The following is a 20,388-nucleotide window of genomic DNA, read 5'->3' as shown; positions in this document are numbered from 1 at the left end:
AAAACAAATACTTCTCTGATGTAAAGCACTGAAAATTAAAAACTCGTAATAATACTCACAATATAAATGTGAGTATTCTGTGTTCAAACTAGTTCCTTACTATCTTGTTTATCACTTTGCCCATTCTAGTTTTTCTTAGTTCGGTCATCCTTGTGTGAGTCACACAGAAATGCTCAAAGACATTTATTCCTTACCAGTTTAGCCATCTGACAGTGGATGTGCCCAAGAGAACTGCACGAGGTGTTGGGCTCCAATTCTCGTTTAGTCTCCCCCCGCCTCTAAAAGATGTGGATAGAGAACAGGAATTTCAGGCTTTGCTCTAAGTGAGACTGATTATATAACATGTTTTGTGAAAACCACCTGTACTGGAAAAGGTCGTCCTTGGAGTGTTTCAGAGTCTCAGCATCTTTACACCAGCTGAATCCAGTTATGGTAGTATGTGAAAATCCACTATTAGTCAGCCCTTGAACACAGAGCTCAGCTGACCTGTGCAGTATGGGCGTGATTTACAGCATATGTGACACAGCCAGTAGGATGGAAGACTGACAGTATGCTATTTTAATGTCACCAGGACTTCAGAATAGTCAACTTTCTGCTTTCTGTCTGTGCATCTTTGTTGCTTTATTTATAGGCTGTCATCCAAAATCCCTTGATGTTAATGAGTCATCTCCCTTTGAGGCGTATAGGCAGTGCTTTTCAGAAAGAAAAAATCAAACTCGTGAGTACTGACTGTTCATGTCAGGTAGAAGGGAAGCTCTGGATAATTGAAGGTGCAACATCAACAAACTGAACAAAAAAACCTCATCTTCTGTTCTCAGATTGACAACTTTAACATGGAGGCTTGAGATTAAATATCAAGAGAAAATGGATGACAGAGTTGTTCAGGGGGGCAGAGCCTTCACTAGCATAAATTAGTGTAACTGCAGTGATACCACCAGTGCAATCCCAGTGTGTTTCAGGTGAGAATCCAGCCCTGAGTCACTAATTAATTGCAGCACTGAAATATTATAGACTGAGAAATCTGTGGCAGAGCTGATGCCTCTGACATCTTGTCCTGCATTCGTTTCTCTAGACTCTATTCAGCCAAAGTAGGCCAGTTTCTGTCCCCTTACTCCAGGACATTTGTCATAATTCCACTGAATCCATTTATATCACTGAAGCAACCTAATTATGACTGGGAAAAGAATACTGGCAGTTCTTAGTCACAAAAACATTCATCCTAAAATGATTATATGGAGATGGTATATATTTAGCATATCTATTTTTGGTTAAGCTCTCCTAGCAAGATTGGTGGTAATTTTACAAAGGGTAAAAATGGATCAGCAGCCTCTTCCTTCGGTGTCTTGTAAAGCATAAAACCTCTTAAAAACTGAAGTGCTTTGAAAAATGCAAAATGTTGTAATTGTTGTAAATTGATATGTGCAGAGTGGAGTAATTTAAAAATCATTAGAAGTCTGCATTTTTTAAAGTAAAGTGCTTCAAAAAGAAATGGAGGCATAATACAGTGTATTAATATAGTTCAAGACATCTCAAATAGGTTTCAAAATTAAACATCAAAAACTGCAACTTGAAAAAATAATTAGGTGAAACCATTTCATCATAATCAGGAACTCTTCAGATATAGGAAACTGTAGAAACTGTAGAAAGTGTATGGGTGTCAGTCATTCTCATTCACCAAGGACAAGGATATTCACTACAAAGAACTTGCAGCAGTGAAAATAGCCTTGAAATTTCCTCAGTATGTGATGTAATGTTGTGCCTTTTCTATAGACTGCTCTGTTCCACATTGGTACTTCTACTCTGCCCCCTATTTTAGACAAATCTCAAGAACTTTTTAATTACACTAGAAACACCCTTCACTGTTTTGTTCTTAAGAAATGATGTACTTACGTAATTTCATCTAACTGTCCTCCTCCTTTAATTTGTGGAGCTTTTCCTATTACAGCTCTGCTAATTAAAAGGATGATTGAAGTTTCCCTGCTGTACATTGTCTGACATTGTAGAAAGACTCTTCTTACTACCGTATATTTCATTGAAAAGAAAAAAACGCCGTGTGACTAGTTTGATTTGTATCTCCGGTAGAGTTGCAAGAGTTTGCAAAAAGATATCTGGTGAGCAAGATTTCTATTAAAAACATAGTAGTTAAAGATTGGAACACTTAATATGTGTTGCTGCAGAATTTAAAACATGAGAAATTTAAGGCAGTGAAGAAGCACTCCAATGAAAATTAATTATCCTGCATGTTTAAATCAGTCCAGAGGGAACCAGAAATACCTGATGTAGTAATGTATTGATTTAAGAAATAGGATAAGTCAAGGGTATGAGATATACAATGAAGAAACATGGGATGTTTTTCAACTGATTGCTGCTTATTTTGCAGATATGCCAAAAATAATGGCTCTTTCCTTCCCTTTTTCTTCCTGAAAATTAAGATTCTTAATCTATTGCTGTGTGCACCTCATTCAGCAATTATTGAAAATATTCCTCATTTAAATGTAAATGCAATTTAGTCAAGTTAGCTTTTGTAAATCCTGGTCTAATCCACAAGGTACTACCTATTCCACAGGGTGGAATCCACAGACCCAATTTTGGATGCTTGTATCCTAGCAGCACTTGACTTATCCAGGAGCAAAATACCCAAATTGCTCTGGTGACAGCAGTATGGTCTTGTTTATCCTACCTTCTGGGTAGCTCACAGAGCCTTTCCTCTCTGCCTGCATGGCATCATGTCACTACAGGGAGTAAAGAACTGTCCCCCTCGCTGTGCCTTGTGCTCAGGCAGTACCAGTAGATCTGTTGTGAGAGTAATGCTCCTTAGGATCCTTAGCAACACCTGTGTAAGGTCACGCTGATTGTGAAACCAGAGAGTTTAACAAAGTTGTTGTAATCATCTAGTAGCAAAACCTGGCAAATAAGTGGGATTTTAGTAGCAACTCAGGTGCCAAAGTGGCTCAAGCACCTTTAAATTAGACAAGCTAAGCAAGGGGTTTTAAAGGTTTAAATTTGTACTTGAGGTGCCTGGATCCCTCTTTGCATCTCAACCTTATCACCTACACGGTAGTCAATCTTCTAGACAGTGATTAAGAACTATAATAAAACAACTGACAGGATATAGTATAGAAACAACTTCTGTGAACAGTCTGTGTGCAAGAAAATGTCAAGATGGTAATTCTGAATATGGAAAGTTTGTACTCCACAGGAGTATAAAAGAGGACTCTAAAGTAGAGGAGTTGTGGGAATGTTCTGAATGATGCATTGGAGGGAGAAAACCAGCCTAGATGGTCAATAGAACAGGAATGACACACAAAATCTTCAACTTCTAGTTTTCTAAGCCAAATCTAGAGATGAAACTCCAACAGATTATCCATACCACCAGCTTTTAAAGAAGGGTTCTTGTGTTAGAGTGAGCTTGTTCCCTACAGCTGGAAAAGCACAAATGGGAATTGCTAGAGCAAGAGTACAGAAGAGCACTAGAACAACTAGAGGTTTTGTCCTTCAGTAAATTTCAGAACATCTATTGTGCAAAATATGCAGCATCAGTCCCTAAAAGGCAGATATTTATATTTTTTGTTGTCATGGTAAGAGTTGTACGAAAATAGCTATCATTTCAACATATTTATGCAGCAGAGTCTGTGAATTTTAACTTCCTCTGAAAATAGGAAATTGTTATTGATAAAAGTCAAACCCATGGGAACTTTCCCTATGTACTGAATTTTTAAGCTTTTTGGTTGTGTGGATTGTTGCAAGGGTAATATTTGTAGATGTATAAGGATTTCCTGGTCTCTGCCCTCTTTAAGGATATTTGCTTAAATGTTTTGACTCAAGTAACATGTTTTAAATAAAATTAAATTTGTAGTCATTTCAGTGGCTATAGAGCAAAAACTCCTTATGTATTGTAGCTGCAATGTACATTTGAGCATATTGGTCTTCGGTCCAGGAAGCCTTGGCTATTTTATAAACACATTATTAAAATAGTATCTATCAGCTTGTGATCCAAAATCACTTTCTGATGGAGTGCAGAAAGCTGATTGTTCACATGGCACGTGATTGTTGAGCTCCTGCTCCAGTCCCCCATGTGCTTCTTACAAAAATGCCTTGAGGGAGGGTGGCCAGCCTGGCAGTGCCTCTGCCTGGTCTGTGGAGTCGGTACCACAGAGGCTCCACAGAAAAAAATGCAAGTCATGAGCTGCATCTTTGCTTTAGCAGCAGCAAGGCAGAGCAGCAGCTGCCAGATGCATGCTGCTATTTCTGTTTGTGCTGCTGACACAGAGGAAGTTATGGTTTATTTACTGGGAGCTGCTTTGTCTCCCTCTGCACTCATCTGCACAGTCTCACCAGTGGACACAGGGACGTTTGCTCCTTGTCTGTTCACAGGCAGCACTGTGGAACTTGTGCTAATTGAGACTGCACTCCCTGTTTTTGTGCAAGAGCTTGTTATGCCTCACAGCTGAGTTTGTCCAAGAAACTGTTTATTTGTGCTAAAAAGGGAGGAAGGAAGGCCAGCTTCTTCATCTGCTTTTGCTTGTGAACCTGAGATTTTACTTAGAAGCTGATAATGACTTGATTTCTCGCAGTAGTCTTTCCTGTAATATAAATTGGTTGTTGGGAACACAGAGTCCCTAAGGCTTATTTTAGTTGATCCACTGTTTCATAGAATCATAGAATGTCTTGAATTTGAAGGGACCTTAAAGATCATCTAGTTCCAGTTCATTCCCCTGCTGTGGACACGGACACGTTCCACTAGACCAGGTTGCTCTGAGCCCCATCCAACCTGGCCTTGGACATTTCCAGGGATGGGGCAGCCACAGCTTCTCTGAGCAACCTGTGCCAGGGCCTCACCACCCTCAGAGGGAAGAATGTCTTCATAATATCTAGTCTAAACCTACTCTCAGTTTGAAGCCATTCCCCCTTCTCCAAAGTCCCTCTCCATCTTTCTTCCCTTCAGGTACTAGAAGGCCGGAATTTGGTCACCCTGAAGCCTTCTCTTCTTCAGGATGAACAGGTTTCCATCTCTCCATGTAGTCTGGCTCTTCGGTGGAAAAAAAATTATAAAAATAGAAGTACATTATTCTAAAAGCATCCAGTCCTAGTGTATAGATGTAGATTCTGCAGGTCACTATCCCCTTTCCCTCTGAGTGCCGGTTCTGTGTCCAGTTTGGGCATCTTTGTCCCTTGTGGGCTGCTATTGTTTTTACACAGGTGAATCTGAATAGATGTTTGTGTCATATGTTGAGAAGAAGTGCCAATGCCCACCTTTTCAGCATTTTGTGCTCTTTGGAAATAGGATAAGTAAAATATATCTTCATTATTGAAGTCAGCAGGCACATATAACATTCAGAGTACAGACCTGGGGGAGGTAAGCACTTACCAGCACCATTTTTGTGAGTGGGCCCATATCCAAAGGTCATCTGGTAATCCAGTTAATTAAAGATGGTGCCTACTTGTTGCAAACAGTGCTTAAATAAATCTTTACCTCTTTACTGAAAATTATTAATCAAACTGAGTAATTAAATAATTGTGGAAAACTTTATGCTCTGAGCAGAGCCTGAGTCAGTGTTAACAATAGTTAGTTCTTTATGTCACAAAAGATTTAGTGCTTATATAAAGACACATCCTGATCCCCTCAGGCAATCTGGTGAACTTTTGCTGAAAATAGGTGTCTCAAAATCTTTGTTTCCTGTTGATACTGTATTAGTTCAGGCTGTACCTGTGACATGGCTTTATTAAGTGTACCTACTGAGCCATCTCTTAACCTCTTTCCTTCTTCCCTACAAAGCCGTTTGGTTGTTCTCCATGTTTCTCATTGTTATCACAGGCCTCATGCCTTCCCCAGTTCCTTGTGGTCTGTCACTAACTCAACAGGCTTCCCATTTTTCCTGCACAACTCTCTTTTCAGTCCAAGCAACTGTGGATTGCATTTTCCGCTCTGTGAGTGAGCACAAAGGCATTGCTTTCATCTCACTCATTACAGCTCACATCAGATTGTTCTGGACTGCTTTCATACCAGTCTCCTGATCAAATAAAATATCAAACAAGGCAGATGTTGCACAGCATTTCCTTTTGTGGTTCTCAGGGTGTTGCGTAGGATTTCAGAGCTTGTTAGTCAGAGTATAAATCTCCAGTGACGACTGAAACCTCACTGCTTTGCAACAACTACAACTTGAAATCAAAAAGTGGAGAGAAATTATAAAACAGGACCAAATTTGACAAGGAAACTCCATATTTACTTGAGCAATGGTATTTAAAAAATGTCCTGGTCAGAATACTGTGTGGTTCTCCTCACCCTTGTGTCAGTCTAATCTTCCTTGCTATTAGGTTACACTTCTTCTCATTTATTTTAAACATTGCCACACTGGCTTTGTCCAACCTGCCAACCTGTATCATCTCTAAGAGACAGTTTCTGCAGCTGAAGTCTCTTGTGTGGCAAGCCCAGCATAATTGTATTCTGCTTTACGCCAGTGCTATGGCTGAGTAAACAGGGATATTCCCAGTGGCAAATGAGGAATCCTTTTCAGTGGTATCAATTTTCAGAGCTTTGGATACCTGAAATGAAATATGTGTTAGTATGTTTACCATTACCAGTCCAGCTTCTTCAGGCTGTATTGATTAAATTTTTGTACAGTAAAAATACCATTTTGAACCACAGTGAAATCAATATAGGGTGAGTTTTTCTATATATACAAATTGGATTTGGATCAGGGAGAAAATCTTCATCAGATGAAAAATAAAGCTGGGTGAAAAAAGTGTGATAAAAGATCTTAGAAGGGGAAAAAGTTTCTCTGTCATTTCCCCAGCCTCTGTTGTATTTGCCCTTTAGACCTTTCTGTCTGTCCACTGATTACTTTTGTACACAAATAAATTTTCAAGCAAATTGAGGCTTCCAGTTTGGAAAAGATACTTTTAAATAGATGTAGCATTGCCAGACACTACCTTACAGGGCTTTTTTAAAATGCAATTGCATTCATATATTTTGTGATACACAACAGTGCTAATGGCAACTTTCCTACTAGAAGGCATAAGAGTTATTTATGGAGTATCTAATGCATCAGAAATACGTTCACCTCATTAGGTGATGGTAGGATTATTTCCAGAAAGCAATTAAAGCCACGACTATATGGATGGTGAAATGTTCTCAGTAACAAACAGTGAGGATATGGCATTTTAGTTCCAGTGGTTTTATTTTATATATTGTGGCCTGCGGTAAGAAGATAAGGAAGGTAGTTAGATATCTGTGAAGCAACAAATCAGAAAGGTTTTCTACATAGAGCTTACAGTAGGAAGGTTTAAAATTAAATAATATTTGGCGAATGGGGAAGTTTTGGGGAAGTTTTGCCTTAGATCTCTGTGCAGTAATTGTGTCTGAATTGTCCCAAATAATAGCCAGGTCTGTGTGAAGTTTATATTTCCCCACTTATATTCTGAAGATGCTGACTATTCAGTAGTACTTTTCTGCAATTCTTGTCTCCCTGAGGAAGACCCAACCTCCTGAAGTGCCTCGTTGCCTCCCAATAGAACAGCTCCTGGGATAATGCAGGGCAAAACATGAAGAGTGCCAGGACCAGTCCTTTGCTCAGTCAGAGTGATTTCAGCTGTACTGGTTTTCAAATGCCAGTGAGACCACCCAGGAACTTATTTGCTGGAATCACTAATTCATTTTATAGCAAAACTAATGAAGAGAAAATAGAAAAGGGTTGTCAGTTATGTAGTCATGAGGGAAAGGGGGCACTTCAGATGAATTTGAGTAATAGAAGACATCAAGAATACACAAGAAAAGACTGGTATTTAAGGGAGCTAAGGAATGTCCATGTGTGGACATTGTGTAATGCATGGAAAACTGTGAATAACTGGAATATGTTATGAGCCTCTCTAACATCATTCAGAGCCAGAAATGAGGGCAAATACAGTTTAGAATAGGACTTGTTTTTTCTCTTTAGGTATTTTTCCAAAATAATTCCTCATTGGTTTAACATAGCTGCAGTCTTGCTTCATGACAGTGTCAGAAAAGATAAATATCAATAGCTGAATAAATTTAAGCATTCTAGTCTGATAACAGACTGTAACAGAAAAGTATTTGAGACACAAATGTTTCAATTCGGATGAGGTGAATCTCACTCTTTGTGTCTTCTGTTGGGATGGGCCACCATGTCCTACTTTGGGCAAGAGCAGAATATTTGGAAATGACTGTGGAAATTATTTTGGAGGTATATATGAGAATAAATTCAATGCAATAATTTTGCAGAAATAGTTGCTTCAAATTTATTCACCCAACTATAACACATTGTTGGGGCATTGTGAGGTGTCCTGTAATATATTTCAGTGTCAGATGTTAGTGTGCAGTGCATGAAGAGAAGGATAAGGAGTATTGCACAAGAGAAATTTAGATTGAGAGAATATTTGTCTGTGAAGAGAGTCTGGTAGTGGTATGGATTGCCTCATCCTGTCAGAGGTTCTCTGTTGCTGGGAGCTTGTAAGGGATGCCAGGTATGATTTAATTTCAAACAAGAATAGGTGATCCTGTGAAGTCCTTTGCAGCTCTATTCTCTATAAATTTATGTTAAAATAGGTCAGTCATTTGGTGATGATCTATAATATTGATTTATTTTTGATTGTACTAAATTTCACATAAAGTTCTATGGCATGCTCCTGCTGTGTGTTCCTTGGTGGCGTGAAGAATAGGGAAGAGGTGGGGAATGCACCGCTGCTGCCTCTGGAGCCTGATTTCTGTTTGCAAAAGAGAACACGTTCACAAAACTTGGCAGCTGACAGAGAAAGACTTCAACATTAATGTTTTGAAGACACTTCCACATCCCTTTAATTTCCATCTCAGGCTTGAAGAGCAGGTGCCACTGAATACTGGTATAACCCATGTAGTAACTGCTGTGTTGCCTCTAGAAAACCTGCCCCAAGCTTGAAGAAACCTTAAAGATCACCCAGTTCCAAACTCCCACTTCCCCCCACCATGGGCAGGGACACCTTCCATGAGACCAGGATGCTCCAAGCCCCACCCAACCTGACCTTGGACACTTCCAGGGATGGTTTATTGACATAACTGTGTTTAGCTAAGAATGTAAAAAATTGCACACCCAACTAACATACTGTGACACTGTTGGAGAAGCCAAAATTAGATGCAGTTATAGCATCCAGATTGCCAGAGAAGTTTATGTAAGTTGGGAAAATAATATAAGCTGTACCATAAAAAAAAATCTCTTCTAGAACAGATATGTAAAACTTGATATCTGCATTAAGCCTCAACAGTTCACTCTTGGGTAACCTTCTCTAAGGGGAACAAATTTCCATTAGGTTTTACAGGAAAAAAAAATAACTCAAGTACTTTTGAAACTCTAAAACCTTAAATTTTTCAAATTTTTTCGTGGTGTAAAAAATTATATTAATAAAGTCAGTTGCTGAAAATGAAAGCTAGAACAGAGTTGTCTCCAGGACACAGCAGGAAGGTAATTTGAAAAAGCTCAGGAACATTGTTGAAATTATCATGCAAGCTTATTAAATGCAATGTATATTTTAATTGAAAAAACTTTCTTTATTAGGTCTAGATAGGTGACTTTTTTGCTGCCTCTAGCAGTTAAGCTTATTGGGTGAAAGTCAGGGTAGATTAATTTCTAATCTTTATGGAAAACCACTTATTAAAAAATGGATAGCAAAATTATTAATATGATACTCAAAGTTTAGACTGTAGAACAAGACTCACCACTGAAGAAAAGTATAATGAGTGTTTCATAGTATTTGGCCGCTTTTGTTTACATATAGTTTTGTATTCTTAGCATGATTTTCTAAGAGTTATTTCTGAAATATGTTGAATTAACATTAAAATCTTTCCTTATCATTACAAATTATAAAATATTTAGCTTTAATTTCCCTTTTCATATCGCATAAGTGGGAACTTATTATAAAACACATTTGAAAGAACTCATTGTTGACTTAGGTAATTAAAATGAAGAGTGTGGAGTGAATTTTTAATGCTTTTTAGATTAGCTCAGGAATGATCAATTATTTGTCTCCTTCTCAGATTATGTACAAATAATGCTTTACAGCTCACATTTGCCTTCTTCCAAGAAATTAGTGAGCATTCAGAATTAAGGACATGTCAGTAAAAATTCCAGGCTGATTTGAATATTTTTTAAGTCTCTTATTCATTAGTTGGTGTAAGTCCAAAGACTCTGAATTTTAGATTTGATGAAAACTGTATTTGATGAAAGTCTGAGTGAAGCTGGGGTCGGCTGAGGCCAACTCCCGGCACTCTGCCAGCTCAGGGCTTGCAGTGACTCTGCATGGCTGAGCTTGTTTCAGAAAGAAAATTAACTTTCCAACCCTACATTTAGAGAGCCTTGTTTTGATTTCAGAGTGTACAGGTACAAAAACTGATGCAGGGCCATGGATTACTGTGAGTTAGGGTGACTGTTGGTTTGGTGGGAGCTGTGAAAATTCAAAGCTACTGAAGAGCTGGTCTCCTAACCACAGACCAGCCTGCAACCCACCTCGCTCCACAAGGTCTGCCTAGAACTCAGGCTGGCAAGCTGAGCAGGTGTATATCCCACTAACATGACAAAGAGGAGTGGGAGAGAAGAGAGAGATTTTTGTAAGCCTTTTTGTAGCACCAACACAGTTGAGGAACTTAAGGAACTGGGAGTGTGGCACTGTACATTGTGAGAATGATTGACAGTTAATGGAACAGAATAACTAAAGGTTTGTGATATAATATCCCTAAGTTGACTAATCCAAAGTGTACCTGTCACCTGCCTCCCTTGTTACCTTACATAAGTCACCTTCCCCTTGCTCCTGTCCTTTGCAGTCAGATGATGGCACAGCTTGTGGCTCCTCAGCACAACAGTCCCGGTCTAGGCTGTGATCTGCATCTCCTCCCTTGCCTTCCCTGTGTTGCTTCTTTGATCCCTCCTTGGGCTGATTTAGCTCAGCAAGCTGTCAGATATTAACCCAGGAAAATAAACTGAATAATTATGTGACAGTTTCATGATCTGAACCAGCCCACCAGTTTCAGATGCTAAGCTCCAGACAGGGATCACAGAGCCAGGAGATGGATGGAGAGGAGAAGAAGTGGAATAGTTGTTTCAGTCAGAGGAGACATCTTTGGCTGTCTCAGCTGCTGCGCTGACCCACAGCTCAAAGCCCTTTCCCTTCTGTGCTGGCCCTGCTACATTTTGGGGTACTGTAGCACCAATTGGTTTGGTAGGAGGAAGATGCTCCAGTGAGCTGAACAGCTGGATCTTGTGTGACTTGCTGTCCAACTTCACCACTGTCTGAATTTTTACCACATCAGCTTTACTTAAGGCTATTTGCCTAGTTAAAGTTACTGTGTAATTTCTACTGCAGTTGGTCCTTGACCACTCACTGAGTATCTCAGTTTGGCTGGTCTGCTGTAGAAACCCCATCCCTCAACACAAATGCTAATGTGGCTCCCTGCTCTGCTATTTCTGGCCTTGTTTATCTACAGGAGGAGCTAAGAAATTGTTTTGCATTTAAAAAGAGGACAACCTGAACTAATAATCCTTTTTTTGATCTTAGTTGTTTGAATTAGCTGTGGATTAAAGCTGCATGTTCTACCATTAATAGGATAACGTTAGGCTTGATTTCCCTTTCTTTGCATGGGAAGTCTGTGGAGAATCTTGGATTTGCGTGGTAGAAGAATACATTATCATGGTAAACAGCATTTCTGAAGCCTTGTTTGAAATCACCAAAAAGAATGTAAGTCTCAAGGTTGGCCTCAGTGATGATAAAGTCTGAGGTGGCTGAGCTACAGGACAAGGAGGGGAGCTGAGGAAAGTGTCTGATCCAGACTAAGAAACCAGGTTTCATTTCATCTGGTGCTCACAAAATTGGGTTTGAATTGCATTAAAGAACAGTTAGATTCAATATTTTGGGGGGAAAAATGCATTACTAGAAGGATAGACAAAAGCTAGGTAAAGTCATTTCAGTATTCCTGTGCTGGAACAGGTCTGACTCACAGTTACTGTGCCCAGACTTGCTGTCAGAAATGAGGTGTGAAAACTGAATACCTCAGTGCAGAACAACTAATCTAACATTTCCTATCACACAAAACCAGTTTGGGGTCCAGAACTTGTGTTGCTGTGTTGTCTTTCCAAGATAGCATGATTGGATAGATGCAGCCACCATATTCCAATAGGCAGAAAAATAAAGTAAAATTTGTTTGTCTGTGTATGATCTTATGTGGGAAAATAGAACAAAAAAAAAAAAAGGAGCTTTATGAGTGAAAACTGTATACAGGCTGACCTAGGATATTTTTTATGAGATAGAAAATCCTGTATCTCCACTTCATTAAAAATTTGGAGCTTAAATAATGTTTAAACATTTTATTCCTTGTGTGAAACATGGGGAAAACACTGGAAAACTTTAAAACATTTTAAAGTCTGTTTAACTTTATGGTTTTAAAAGGGGAACATGTGCAGGATCTATCTATGTCCCTATGGTAGAGATGTGCCTACACTGCCTTCAGCTCCATGCTGTTATTTCTTCTGTTTGTTTGCAAGATGAGTTTGTCATGATTAGATTCTGTGGGGTAGACAGACGGGTGAGGCAGCCATCCATGCCATGTGTGGGAATGTGTTCAAGGTTTTCCACAGCTGGTTCTTAGATCTATTTACAGACAGGGAAGTGGTAGGAGCTGCTAGAGCTGCTGACAGGGTCGCAGGCTCTACACGTTGCTTTGTTTCTCCACTTCAGCCGTTGCTACTTCTGTATAACGATGCCTACAATCTTCACTGAACTTTTGGGATCAATTGAACTAAACCAGCCCCACAATTACAAAAATCCATACAGTAGGTACTCAATCCAGGAGGGTAAAAAAAACCATCAGGTCCACTTAACTCGACATATTGTAAACTACAGAATATTTCTTAATATCCTCTTAACAATCATTGCCGCTTAAAGTAAAATATCAAAAGCAATAATTATAATGAACTAGAGGGAGATCAGGAGAGATCAAAGGCATCCCTCTAGCAGCCTAAATCCTTGAAGTAGCAGGTAATTTGTTAGATTTAATTCTCAGGAGTTAGCCCATGCCCCAAGCTGTAAAGATATGTTAAAATAATATCGGTGGTCCTCTGCCAGTCTGGCCTGGGGATGATTATTTTGTGATCTGGTGGGATCAGTTTACTTCTTGATCACAGGAGCAAGTATTTGGATGACTTCAGTACCAATGGAATAACAGAGCAAGTTCCTCCATCGTCCTCTGAGCGATCTCCAAGGTTTCCAATGAACAAACAAGTAACAAAACAAAAAAGCCAAGACAAATTATGCATCAAAGGGAAAGAAATCCTTCCCAGTACCAGCAGACAGGCAGTCCAAAGCATGAAGCATTAGATTAATACATGATCAGCAGTCAGCAATCAGGGCTTTCTAAGGGATAAGGCCCCAGACTCAGCACAGTTTTTCATTTGAATATAACAGAGCAGTCTCTTTCCTTGTCTTACATATTCTTTTACAGGATAGAATCATATCATCAGATAATTATTTTTCTCTCATACTCCAGTATAACACAAGTCCCTGTCTGAATAGTAAATTTAATTATTTTTGTGTAGCTGATTTTGGCTTCCCAAGGACAGTACTTCACAGTTGCTTTTACTGAATTTTTTCTGAGGTTCTTTACCATGCCTTCTACTTCTGATTTTGAGTTTCACCATGCTCTTGCAGTTTGTCACTCACTGATCCTTTTGATTGCACCCTGTGCCATCAGCCTGGCTATCAATGAAAATAAGGGCTAAACTCATAACTCAAGTCAGAGCCCAGCACACCTGCGATGTCACTGTACTGTTCCATTTCTGTGCTGCTTTTTTCTTTGTGTTAAAATGATTGGAATTGATAAGATTTCAATTTAAACTTTAAAAACTTTTCTTGGTGTATAAGTGACAGCATTTGTCACTACAAATTCTTTTAAGAATGTTTATATACAATAGTTCCAAGATCTAAACGATCATTGTTTAAGATCTGTCAAGGGAAAAATCCTGCCACAACTAAATATGTAGCACTGACATTTGAAATCACGAATATTTGGCTTACACTTGAAGTGCTATCAGCTGCTTTCCAAGAGGAAGAGGGAGGAGACATTTCTGTAGCAGGTTAATTGCAGGATAACAAGCAAATTCTGTCTCTTTACACTAATTATTCTAAATAAGTTCAAACTACAAGGAACCTTTCTATAATGAAGCCATTCTTTTCACAGAATGACTTTAGTCTAAGTGGAAGTAGAATTGCAATTGGCATATGGTGATGTATTGAAACAATTCAGGACTTCCATACCACTTCACAATCAGGCTGTTCTACAGTACCCAGTTAGAGAAGTTCTTTTGAAGGCAATGGTGGAGGTACTCCTGTCTTGAAACAGCTTTCCTGGTTTCTTAGCAGTTGACTCACAGAAGTCAGGAAGGAACAGTTTGAGTCCTTGAAAGGCATTTTAGAACTAGGGAGATCCAAGTCATGTAATGTTGTATATTGCCATCAGAAAGGGGTGCTTGCCTTGCCTCTTGCTCTCTGTTACCTTCCTGGTGGCTCTCTGTACTGTAAGTGAAGGCCACTTTGTCATCACTACAAACATCTGAACATCTCAAAAACTGATTTGCTTGTATGTATTTTTTGTGCCACTTTATCCTTTAATTTGGTTGCCTTGCAGTATTTGAATTTATAAGAAAAATACTTATTCAGAATTGAGTCTCAGCAGAAATCAGTCAAAAGATATGGACTTTTTCGTGTCATTGTTTGTCTGTTTTAGACCTATTACTCTACTGTTTGCAAAGACATCATTTACAGTCCCTACTCCAAACAAATAAATAGTCTGGGAAGTAACTGCTAAAGAAGGAGGCAGCCAGATTGCATAAGGTCTGTACTGGGTGATGAAATCCCATATTTGATCCAATAGATGAGTGATACTAGTACAGAAGGGATTTAGTCTTGATGCAAAGTCTATTTGCACTATGACACTGATGTTTCACGTGGTGTGTTTTTGTTCTCCTGTGCAGAGCTGTGTACCCTGGACTGTGGCAGTCACGGTGTCTGTTCCAGGGGGATATGCCAGTGTGAAGAGGGCTGGGTGGGACCAACCTGTGAAGAACGGACCTGCCACTCTCACTGTGCCGAGCACGGGCAGTGCAAGGACGGGAAGTGCGAGTGCAGCCCTGGATGGGAAGGGGACCACTGCACCATTGGTAAGGGGGTTTGGTACCCCAAGAAATAAACTACTCAGTTCTATGCAGATCTGCCATAGCCGTCATTCTGTTTGAAATTGTTTTGGAAAAACAGAGATCCAGAATCCAGCCAGGTGTAAAAAGGTGCCTCTGCACCCTGCTTGTCCCACAGAATAGCAACTTGGTACAGCCTTCTGTATAGAGGAAATAATAGAGATTAATTAAGTTTTCTAAAAAAAGCCACACAAAGGAAAGATAAATGTCCTAACATGTTCATGTATGCACTTTGAAGTCAGAAGGGAAAAGTGTTGAAGAAATAGGTGGTGTGAGGGGACAAAGCTATTATTTACCTTAAGTAATTCTTGCATTAAATCTCTTACCTTTCTGTCTGAGAATTTACGTATTCTACTTACTACTAACGGTGTTTTTTCTAGAGCTGACTTCTAACAATATTCCTAATAAGGTAAAGCTTTCATACCTTTTTAGAAGTTATTAGTCTACTACATAAATGCAATAGTTATATTTTAAATGAAAAACAACAGGTTTTTGAAAGTCTACTAGTGTTTCTCCCTAAAATGTCCCAAAGCAAGATTATTCATAAATGTTTTAATTGTTTATAATAGCACAGTATCTACTTTTCAGAGATAAGCAATGTAAGCTCTCATGTTTGTTTCTTGGAAAATCTAGAATGTTAATCTTGATTCCCTGGCTCTAGAATTTATTTAATCAGATTTGATAAGTCAAGAATTAGGTTTGAGAAGGAGGAACAGCCTAATTTTCTAAAGATTGTTTAGAGCAAGTCCACAGAAGGACCAATATACTTAAAAAGATAAATAGACTTACTCTTCACATTGTAGGCAGTGCCAGGTGTAGCCCCAGCCCCTCTGCATGCTTGTCATCAAATGGAGAACGATCACAAAATCAATGTGTTTTGGTCACAGCAGCAGGAATAGATCTGCCTGCAGGAAGAGGGAGACATTTTACATCTGTCCCACGGGTGACAAGCCATAAGCAAATGGTGTCTGTATTTTCATTTGGGTACAGAAGTTCAATCCATCTCAGTTTTGTTCTTTTCTTTTTTAAGCTCACTACTTAGATGCTGTTCAAGGTAAGTTTTCCCTATCAGCATTGCAAAAAAAATAATGAAAATATACAAAAGTATTTGGAATGGAGCATTTTGTGTTACCTCTTTTGAGCTTCTGTACTGCTAAGTTCCCAGAATAGATAACACATTTGTTTATGGAGATATATAGATATATATATATATATAATACACACGCAGAGACAGAGCTTAACAGCAGAAGATGCAGTTTTTAACAAATAATGTACTCAACTCATTTGCAAAATCGTAGCAATGTAAGCATGTTTTATGTGGCCATCTGATGTGCTGTGTTAGGAAAATCCATTTTTTGTTCTTGCTTACCATCTCAAAGTAATGCCAAAGCTGAGGACTTGCTCAAAAAGCTTGATACTGTCTCCCGTTAGAACAAAAATTTCTTTTTTTTTTGGTCATTGATGCTTGAAGTAAGTTTCTTTTGATAGAGAAGTACTCCTTTTTTAAAGCTGTCTGTGCCAGATGTGATCTATTTCTCTTCGAAACATTTGATACAAGAGTTAAATTTTATGTTGCTTTGTCTCTGGTGCTGTTCATTTGATTCCCATGCCTTGCCGCAGGTCCTGTTTATTCATGTCAGCACAAGTCCCATCCCTGAGTCTGACAGCAGTCCCTCAGCCTGAGCCACACTGTGAAGAGCCCCTTCCAAACAAACTGTTAGCTGAAATATAAAACTAATCATTATTTCGGAAAGACCTGGGTGCTTATCATGTGTTTCTTATTTTATTTCTTCAGAATTAGATAATAATAAAAGCAGATAGACATTCATTTGATTACATTTATACACTTCGAGGATAACCACACACAGCAGCAAAATATAATCATGGCCAAGAAATTAATTAACTCAGCAGGACAGAGATTCAAAGTGAAAAAACATCCTCATTACCCAGAAGAGTAATGCCCTTTCACCCAGCTTCCCAGAAGAGGCAAATAATTGGCTTTTATAGTATATTTGGTGGTTGCCAACTTCATGCTGTTTTAGAGTAACATCTTCCAGAATTACAGCATGAGAAAATGGTCCCATCTATCTCCAACCCTTCTGAGAAAGAAGGCCAGACTCTCCAATCCCCCTGTTTGCACACGTGATTGATAAACTGTGACGAGGGTGAGAAAGAGACAGATTATGTATCTCATGTAAAGTGGCCAGGATATGTGCTGCCTGTGGGGCTGTAAGTCACACCCTGACAGACCAGGCTCGGATTGGCTCCTCCAAGGTCCGTTTGGAGCATCTTGGGGCAGTCAAACACAATTGCAGACTGAGGCTTCTTTCTTCCTCAAAAAAAAAATTCTCTCAGATAACACTTGCATGTTGATGTTCAGTATCATGTGCAGAAGGGCTTTCAGATCCTGTATGTCCATGCTGGCAAAAAGGAACCCTCTCAGAAGTGATGCCACTTGCTCTGTCAAGCTTATTGCCAAGCTTTATCCATTGTCCTTTGGCTCCATGTGTGACATGGAGAGGATCTGACAAATGTCTGAGCTGGCACTGCACTATGCAAGCAGATGGACATGAGTGTACACTTCCAAAAGATCGTTTCCTCTCTCACTCTTATAGGCAAGAAATCTAGCTGTGAATGTCCAAATCACGATTGATTCAGAGCTTGCAAGCATATAATCCAGAGGATGCTACAGCCTCTGTGTCAGTTTTGATCTAGAATCAGCACCACTAAAGGCCATGTGGTGCTGATTCTAAAAAGCCATTTTAGAATCAGCTATAATGGAAGAAATTGAAATGGGACATTGGAAGGCAATGCTCCCTCAATTGCCTTCTGTGGAAAGAGTTGTGTTGTAGCATAAATCAAATTGGCTTTTTCTCAGTCAGATGAGTATTTATGAACAGAATAAAAAGGTCACCTCCACTCCATGCAATGTGTAGGATTATGTCCACAAATGCCAGTTTGTCATTTAGACGATATTGCCCATGTGTATCTTTGATATAAATCTTGATTATGTATATGATTTCCTTTGTGAACTACAGCTTATTTTTCAATAAGCAGAGAAAGAGATGGACATGGCAGACTTTGTGACTTTATAACTTATAACTTTCCTCACTTTTTTTGCTGCACACAAAATATTACACACTAAAAAAATCCTCATTCCTCACTGAGACATTACTTTTGGGCAAGCAAAGGGAAAGACCAGGTTGGGGATTTTTCCATCTTTGGCCAAAAATTTAAATGGCTTGCAAGGCAGCTGTGATCATTTGAAGGCAGCAAGTATAGTGCTAGAAGTGGGAATGTTAATGAATAATTTCAGCTGTAAAATAAGAGAAGAAAATTCCTTCATGAAGGCTTCTTTTTTTACATTTTCTTTTTTAGATGGTTGCCCAGGTCTCTGTTATGGAAATGGAAGATGCACTCTTGATCAGAATGGATGGCATTGTGTTTGTCAAGTGGGCTGGAGTGGCTCAGGATGTAACATTGTCATGGAAATGGTGTGTGGAGATAACCTGGACAATGATGGAGGTATGATACATAATTCATGTGTCTCTGTTTATTTGTCACATCATTGACTGCCATTTGAATCTATGGCTTTGATGTATGTTTTCTTTTTTATCACAAAATGTCGATGTTTGTCTATGTGCTCAAGACAGTTATTCCACTGACTTCATCTGAAGCGGCACAGTGAGGGAACAGATCCTTGTGCTAGATGCTACTCAAGGCAGAAAGTATCTGTATGCCATATCTACCATCCCAGTACTTGATTTTTTCTTATAAAAAGCAAAACAAAATAAAACAAAAGTGTAACAAGTAATTTCTTCCATCTTCTTTCCACTTTTCCTTATAACTCTGTCATCTCTTTCAGAAAAGACAGCCAATAGATACCCAAAACAAAAAAACCTCTTTCTCATTCAGATAGTGAATTCAAGGCCATGTTGGACAGGCTTTGAGAAACTGTGTCTAGTGGAAGGTGTCCCTGCCCATGACAGGAGGTTGGAACAAGATGATCTTTAAGGTGCCTTCTAATACAAACCATTCTATGATTCTATGATCTGTCCCAAGCACAGTTACATTTTTTTTTCCTTAGATTGTACATGAGATGCATTGAAATATATATTAGCTAATTGTGTCACAGTTAGACCATATCCATGTCCTGGGTGAGATCTCATGCTCAACTGTAGGGCCAAATCTTGGTCTAATGATTGTCTGGTTTTTTTCTAGGTCATTGATAAATTAAGCTTGATGTAGGTCCAAGAACTGAGGTCACTGTGGGACCTCAATAGAAACATTCTGACTCAGTGATGATTCCACATTTACAGATATATTTTGAGACCTTCTGATTTTGTATCCTGTGGCCTCTAAGACCCTGCTGTCCTTTGGCAAAGGTTTCCTTGTTTCTGAACCCCATTCAAAATTGCCTTATTCCTCTCTTATCCTTCCTTTTCCACCTTACTTCCAAGAGGTCCAACAACCATCTCTCTGCCCACTGTCTCTGCTCTCCTACACTGGTGTGTATCCCCTTCACACAAGGTCCCACAGCTGGCATCGCTGCCCCCCTGTGCTTTCCCATCTGTCAGTGCTCTCCCCTGCTGGCCAAGCCACTGACTCACTCTTAAATCTGTCCACTAAAACCCTGTTTAGCCTGTAATGTATGTAAAGCATTTTCTGATGCACTCTGTGAACTGGCTCTGTATAAACTGCCCTGTATTGTGATTTTGGTGCTTTATATTCTGCAATAACGGTGAGTTATTGGAAGAGTTGGCAGTTTTAACTCTAAATCTCCTTGAATTTGTCAGTTTAAGGCAGACACTTAACATCATTTCACTGCAGGTTTTAAAAGCAATTTTCTTTTTCCTTTTTAATGGCAACATAACATGGACTAGGACAGTTCTGTTGACATTACAATTAGAGATAAGTGCAGAGAGAAATATTTAATTAATCTGACTACTACAGATGGACTAAATGTAATTAAGTTTCCTTCACAATCAATTTTGTATAAGAAAAGAAAATTATATCTACATATTATAACCACTTCTCTTTATATATATGAAGTTCACAGGACCTGATTTGGCACAAGTATAAATTAGAAAAATTCCCTAAAAGTCATTGAAGTTATACCAGTGTTAGATTAATATGAAATCAAAAGCGGATTCCTAGTGTTTTA

The 20,388-nt window shown here is 39.0% G+C and overlaps 1 protein-coding gene across 2 annotated transcripts in view; it reads left to right on the top strand.

Moving 5' to 3' along the window:
• The window catches only part of TENM1 (teneurin transmembrane protein 1), a 761,525-nt gene that overhangs the window by 649,005 nt on the left and 92,132 nt on the right, over positions 1 to 20,388 (top strand). For both annotated transcript variants that reach the window (XM_027645293.1, XM_027645294.1), the window contains 3 exons: positions 15,006 to 15,191; positions 16,255 to 16,278; positions 18,603 to 18,749. In XM_027645293.1, coding sequence (XP_027501094.1) covers positions 15,006 to 15,191; positions 16,255 to 16,278; positions 18,603 to 18,749 — 357 coding nt within the window. The remainder of the gene's footprint in view (positions 1 to 15,005; positions 15,192 to 16,254; positions 16,279 to 18,602; positions 18,750 to 20,388) is intronic.

This window comes from Corapipo altera, unplaced genomic scaffold, assembly GCF_003945725.1.
Source record: "Corapipo altera isolate COAL_440 unplaced genomic scaffold, ASM394572v1 65, whole genome shotgun sequence".
NCBI classification, from domain to species: Eukaryota; Metazoa; Chordata; class Aves; order Passeriformes; family Pipridae; genus Corapipo; species Corapipo altera.
The sequence above is the reverse complement of the archived record's forward strand: the minus strand, read 5'-3'. Positions and strand labels throughout refer to the sequence as shown.